Source organism: Cryptomeria japonica, chromosome 7 (genome assembly GCF_030272615.1).
Source record: "Cryptomeria japonica chromosome 7, Sugi_1.0, whole genome shotgun sequence".
In the NCBI taxonomy this organism is placed as follows: domain Eukaryota; kingdom Viridiplantae; phylum Streptophyta; class Pinopsida; order Cupressales; family Cupressaceae; genus Cryptomeria; species Cryptomeria japonica.
In genome coordinates this window covers 58,001,281-58,008,108 of record NC_081411.1, presented here as the reverse complement: position 1 = coordinate 58,008,108, position 6,828 = coordinate 58,001,281, and the positions used below count along the sequence as shown (strand labels likewise).

Below are 6,828 nucleotides of genomic sequence, written 5' to 3'. Positions count from 1 at the left end.
TCTTAGGCAATTGGAAATAGAGGCGTTTCTCGATTCCAAAGAGAAGGAACTCATTGGATGCCATCTAAAAAAGGTTATGAAGAGCTGAATAAGATTGTAAGGCAATTCTCATGGATTAATTGGGATGGCAAACCAGATTTCAAAACCTCATCTTGGCTTCATTATATAGAACCAAGAAATAAAGGTGGGTTGGGGCTTATATATCCTAGGACACAAGGTGTTTGTTTATCAGTAAAATGGATCATTAGAGTGACGAGTGGTGATGAACCTTGAAATTTTTTCGTTCGTAATCGGATTTCACTCAACAATAAATGGCAAGGGATGGGTTGGACTGATAAAATCTGGATGACTCCCTTCTTCCATCAAAGGGCATCCTTTCCTTTACAATCCATATGGAAAGCCTCGCAACAAGTTTGTCACCTTTTCGAGTGGAAAAATCCCTTTCACCTGTTTTCCCCCGAAGAAGAAGATCTCCTTGTCCTTACTTCTAGGCTTGAAGTTTAATCCCAGGCTGAATGCTAAATGGGGTTGTAATTTTAAAGAAAAGAATTGGAGGAATCTTAGTGCTCAAATATGGAAACCAAGACTAATTCAAATGATCAAATCTTAACATGGAAAATTTTACATCATAAATTACTTGTTGGGGACAGATTGAGGCATTTAAAGATTGTTCTTGCTCCTTGCCCCTTTTGTAAACATGCTGAAAGTGTAAAACATATTTTTTGGGACTGTGGGCTAAAAAGAAATGAATTTCACCTTTTGAACACTTCCCTGCTATTTTCAACCATGTTTGGGGTTGAAAAGTTGTTTTGAACGTTGATTTGACAACGAATATTATTAATATAAATCTAAAATCTCTAATTTTCTAAATAACAAGAGTTATCTTCGTTAGGGAAGAGAGACCAGTAGTTGAATGAGGTCCAATAATCGTTATAGCAACTGTGCACATAATATCCAATCTTACCACAAAATTATACTATATATTATAAATAAATAGTCCACATGTAAATAAAAAAATATTTAAATGTTGGTCAAAATAGACCTATACTTGAACACATAAGAACATGTAAATGTTAAATAAAAAGTACAAATATGCATTCATTAACAAGCGAAATAAATAGGTTTTTGTTTGAAATAAAATATCATAACTATCCACTATAAGTGTGTCATTTAAAAAATAAGATGCTCATTTAATAAAATAAGATACTTTCTTAAGCAAGTATTGTTGTCATAGTGAAAAAATAGTATTCCTATGTGTACAACTATTGGGGTAGCAATGTATATTGATTGGAGTATTTCATGTTAATAATCTGGCCTATCACAAATATAAAAGGTGAGCACAAAAAATACCTTGTATTTTTCCATGAAATGAGAAGGATTTTCAACAAGTTTTAGTGTTAAACTATTGGTCCATTTGTGTTGGATATAAGTTGTATTTTATATAATAATGTGTTTTCTCTATAACAACAAATATTTTTTTTGTTCAACTATTAATTTATTTATGTTGGATTTACAAGTTCGATATAACAATTATTTATGGTTACTAATATGTATTTGGTCCATTTATGTTGCATATAAGTTATACTCTAAATAAAAATATGATATAACACTAACAAGAAATGATATATATTTTTTCAATTACTAGACATTTTTAGATTAAGTTTTGGTCAAAGCTTTAAAAGTCATTTTTTGGACACTTCGCAATAGACGTGCTATTTTGACAAGTTGCATGATGAGTCACGCCTTCAAACCTTAATTGTAGATAGTTAAATGTCCATTTTACATTTCTAAAAAAAAATGGAGGGCTTAAGATATTCCATTTGACAACTACATGCTGACGAAGTTAGCCCTAACGACTACCCTCTCCCCTAATTACATTCAATGCTACACTGACGGAGACCTGTTGATTTCTCAAAAGTGACCGTCGAAATGAAATCTCCACGAACCTTCCAACTTTGTCAAAAGTGACTACGAAGAATGAAATCTCCACGAAATCAATCTCATCTCCTTTCATACACGTAGCAATTTGTCTTCTTTTAAAACATTTTCCTCCTCTTCACTCGGATGTTTCGACGAACCTGAAGCCACCTTGACAGAGTTTATTGCTTTTTAAGGAAGGCTCTAATTTTCTCAAAAAGTGACCGACAACCCATAAGTATATTTCAGAAATGGCAATGTGAACAAGATAAAAAATGTCAGATATTTGGAAAACTAATTATATTCCAATCTAATGCCACTCACTCTTGCCTAGAATATTCTAATCACATGCTCACTTTCCACGATTTCTCAAAAATGGCCGACGAAAGGAATCTCCAAGCTAATCAATCTCATCCATTTGTAAAAATTTTCCTTCTCGCTTCCCTCGGATGTTTCGACGAACCTAACCCACCTTGACAGAGTTTATTGCTTTTGTAATTATGAAAGGCTCTAATTTTCTCAAAAGTGACCTACAAACCACTTTTTCCACAGCCACTTGCATAAAGATGCTCTTTGTACGTACCTTTACAGCTTGAACGCACCACACGAAAAGAAACTTTCTCAGCATGTTTTTGACGGAACTGAACCTCTGTTGACTCTCATTCTTTGTACAGTTCGGGGACTGAATAATTTTTAGGCATTTCCTTTCCTTGTTTTTTCCCCCTTGCATGTTTCGAGGAAAGGACCGAAACTCCTTACTTTATTTTACACGTTAGCGCTTGTCTAATTTGTAAACGTTTTCTTCACCATACCTTTCTCCGTAGTTTACAGGAAAAGATTAAACTCGCCTGGAGTAGGATCTATTTAATTCACTTTACCCTTCCTGTCTCCAAAGGCTCATATTTTATTAAGCATACCGCAATCAAATCCTATGCTCTCTGTTCCTCCTCTTTCTATATTTTAAAATAGGTTGTTAGCGTTTGATCTGGAACTAATGGCGTCTTCTTCATCATCTCACCAGCAAAATCGAGAATCAAATGCTTTCTCTGGAATTGAACCTGCTTGTCAAAGAAGGAAGGTTTCTGAATCTTCGAGTGTGTTTGATGTATTCATCAATCACAGAGGTCCCGATGTCAAACAAACTTTGGCAATGAAGCTTTACAAACGTCTTGAAGGATTGGGAATAGGTGCGTTTCTTGATTCTGAAAAGATGGAACTTGGAAAATTGTTTACCTCTACTATTAAGACAGCCATCAACTCTGCTAAGGTACATATAGCCATCTTTTCCGAAGGATATGCAGAGTCCCCTTGGTGCCTGGCTGAGCTGGTTCTAATGTTAGAAACTGAGGCCGAAATCATTCCTGTGTTTTATAAAGTGAAGCCATGTGCACTCCGCTACATTGAGAAGGGCGTATACGCTGATGCATTCAGTAGATATAAAGAGAAGGGGAGGTACCTGGAGAAGCTTAACGAGTGGAAGAAAGCCCTTAACCATGTTTCATTTATGGCTGGAGTTGAATTCGACAGGTAATCTTTCTTTAATTGTGGTAATTTTAGTCTATATAATTATGTTTTACCTTCAAATCTGGTTTACTATTTTCTCATGGAAATCTGCTTTCATTTTATAAATTTTCAGTGACTGCAAATTCGAAATCATAGTAGAAGCAGTAGAAAGGGAAGTACAAAGGAAACGATGTTTATATGTTGCAAAATATCCAGTAGGGCTTAAAAATCTTGTGGAAGGTTTTGAAAGGCGATGCCTTGATGAACTTGTCCAAGATTTTGAGAACCGGTGCTGTCTGGAAGGCAGGAAAGATAAGCCTAACGTTGTTGGCATTTTCGGCATGGGTGGAGTGGGAAAGACAACTCTTGCCAAAGAGTTGTTCAATAGAAAGCGTTCAGAATACTCTGGAGGAAGCTTTCTGTTTGATGTGCGAGAAGAAAGTCAGAGGTGAACTACGTCGTTTGCAAAGTCAGCTTGTCAAGGATCTTCTCCACAGAGAAAAAAGTTTTGGAAGTATAGAGGAAGGAAGAAGCTATCTCAATGATCATCTACCAAGAAGCCCTTTAAACTTCCTAGTAGTTGTAGATGACATAGATCACGTGGAGCAGTTAGATGCTCTATTGATCATGGATATCCTAAATAAATTAGGTAATAGTCTTGTTATTGTCACAACCCGTGACGTTGGAGTGGTGATATCTGCAGGGATTACCGTTGGTTATCCTTTAAAAGGAATGGACAGAAACAACGGGAGGCAACTCTTCTGCTGGCATGCGTTTGACCATCCCCTTCCAAGAGCTGGGTACGAGGCGTTGGTTGAGCAATTCGTAGACGTGTGTGGAGGGTTACCTCTTTCTCTTCTGGTTCTGGGCCGGCTCGTTCATGGTAGAGATCACAGGTTTTGGAAGTCGAATTTGAATAAAGCTAGAGAGACGCTGCCACGAGATGCAAAACAAAGATTGAGAATAAGTTTTAACGCATTAGAGGATGAGGAGAAACAAGTTTTCATGGATATTGCTTGTTTCTTTTTGGGCAAACCGAAGTGTATGGCTGAAAGAATATGCGAGATATCAGGATGGGATGCTCAAAATGCACTGCAAACACTAAAAGATAAATGTCTTTTAGAAGAAGAAGAAAAACCTTGGTATGTGAATGGCAAAGGGAAAATTGTATTGAGAATGCATGACCACTTGAGGGACTTGGGAAGAGAAATGGCACTGGAGTTCAGTCCTCCTCACCGCCTGTGGCGCCCTCAAGATCTGGAATCTTTGGTATGCTTGTTACCCCTTCAGATTTGTCGTTAGTGTTATAATAATAACAAATCTTAAGTTGTTACTACATAAATTCAAAATGCGCTGCTTGCTTCAGTATATGCAGGAATGGACGGGTTTGCAAACTATCCTCAGCAAAACCAAAATTAGGTGTCTCTATCGGATGTCTTTCGGTTCCAGTCACGCTACACTCTTTTTAGGCCAATCAGATAGTTGTGTTGACACGTCAGCTTCCTTACTATGGCTCGAGGTCAAGGGGGACGGTTATGTGCACCCAGAAATCACAGAACAATCAAAGATCCTTTCATATGTTCCTCTTCAAAATTTGCAGTACTTGAAAATCTCCGGTGGACTATTCAAAACGTTGTGGGAGAATCGCAGACAGGTATTTTGATCTTTTCTTTCCAAAACGAAATCTTTAGTAAGGCTATATAGTGGAATGCATTATATTATTTTTTTAGTCATAGAGATTTATAAATACATATTTACAATTCCAGACGCCCTCCCACTAGAAATAGCTCCAGTGCTCGTTCAAACCTCTTTGAAAGGGTTTCCAGAGTTAATAGGAAAATCAGATAGTTAGAGAATGTGTTCTGAGAAATAATGAATGCTGCTTCCTACTGTTTTACATAATTGATAGAAAGACCAATATTTGACGCTGCTTCAATTACCCTCCTATGACTGCTTTCAATTTTATTAAGAGGCATTGAGAACCACTGGCGGAGCTTGTCTCTCCACTGCACAATTTCTCTAAATTTCTCCATTGGGATGGGCGGGGGAGGTTCCGCGAGGCATTTTCTATTCGAAGGGGCCCAGATGAATTTCTGTAAAGTTAAAGGCCGAAAACACTGCTTTCATAGCTTGCAAGATATGGTTTACAAGGGTGTAAATGGAATTCTGTAAATATTTTGTTATCGTGAATTTCAAATTTAATGGGAAAGTAGATTAAAATAATGGAGGAATATCTAGTAGTGTTAAGGCCCTAGCGAGTGGCCCTGAAAAGTTAGAAATTAACCATGAAAAATTTCTGTCCAAGATCTCCATTAGTGCAATTCACTATCCCACTCCTAAAACTATCGAACTTGATGCTATAAAATACTTATGGAAGTGAATTTAACAAGGATAAAGACTAAAGACATTAGTTCAAGTTGTGAAGATTCTGAAACTAACACGAGCTATTTTCTTTGAATTAAATGAAAACCAATGTTAAAGAGAAACAATTAATTACTAATAACATATATTATCATAAAAACCACATTAATTTATAGCCATAAACAATTCAACACCTACTCTAAAAAATCTTGACGCTATACTACAGATAAAGACACTATGAGTTCTGCATTTTGTGGTCCACAGCAAATGCCTTTTTAAAGAGTTTGCAATCCTTATTAAACAGTAAGAAAAAACTGCAAAAGTTTAGCTTTAAATTCATATAGTGTAAGAAACAATTTACCGGCACACTGAGGTAGAGTGGCCGGACCCACAGCCCCAGTAAAGCAGCCGTTTCCGTTTCTTTTTCGTCGATGCTTCTAACATTCCCAGTTATCGTTCGCTTTCACTTGCCTGCCGTTAGAAAGAAATAATGGTTTGTTGCGAAGGCCTTTTAGGGAAAAGCGGATTATAACTGCACATATGGCATATTGGAACAACACTTAACAAAATAGTATGAATATATATTTGAAATAGGAGATTTATGAATATATTACAATTTAAAATATAAATAGTCTTTGATATATAGATTGTAATAGACTAGCATTTGCATCAAAATAGAGGTGTAATTATTATGCCGATCTAGTAATATATGTTCGAATGGTTCACTCAAATCCCTTATTCCGTAAAGCTTTTTTAAAACATTTCTCATAATGTGTCATAATAGGTCTCCGTAAAGCTCTCTTAAAACATTTCTCGTGATGTGTCATAATAGATCTCCAGTACTTTGTAGGTTATTTCGAGTGTGCGCAAAGCCTCCTAAATCATTTCAATTTCCTGGTTTTTAAGGTTCTGCACTTTTTCACACATTCTTTTTAGTTCTTCAATAGTTGTGTGACAATCAGTGATGACATTAATTTGCAACGACCTCTTTATCGCTTTCATAATTCCCAGGCCAATCAGTCAGGTCGATGGGTTCTGAGATAGGTC

General features: G+C 36.4%; 1 protein-coding gene across 2 annotated transcripts; it reads left to right on the top strand.

Moving 5' to 3' along the window:
* The first annotated feature begins 2,567 nt into the window (after positions 1-2,567).
* LOC131044775 (toll/interleukin-1 receptor-like protein) lies at positions 2,568-5,185 on the top strand. Of its 2 annotated transcripts, XM_059209253.1 has the most exons (3): positions 2,580-3,444; positions 3,554-4,689; positions 4,787-5,185. In XM_059209253.1, exons 1-2 carry the CDS (start codon positions 2,912-2,914, stop codon positions 3,870-3,872), a joined length of 852 nt encoding a protein of 283 aa, XP_059065236.1. In that variant the 5' UTR covers positions 2,580-2,911; the 3' UTR covers positions 3,873-4,689; positions 4,787-5,185. The 2 variants fall into 2 exon arrangements, with proteins under 2 accessions (XP_057834192.2, XP_059065236.1); XM_057978209.2 differs by having other exon boundaries at positions 2,568-3,444; positions 3,554-5,185.
* The last annotated feature ends 1,643 nt before the right edge of the window (positions 5,186-6,828 follow it).

What these genes read in the sequence shown, in the direction of transcription:
- LOC131044775 (XM_057978209.2), top strand. Translation starts at nt 3,682, where the DNA reads ATGAACTTGTCCAAGATTTTGAGAACCGGTGCTGTCTGGAAGGCAGGA.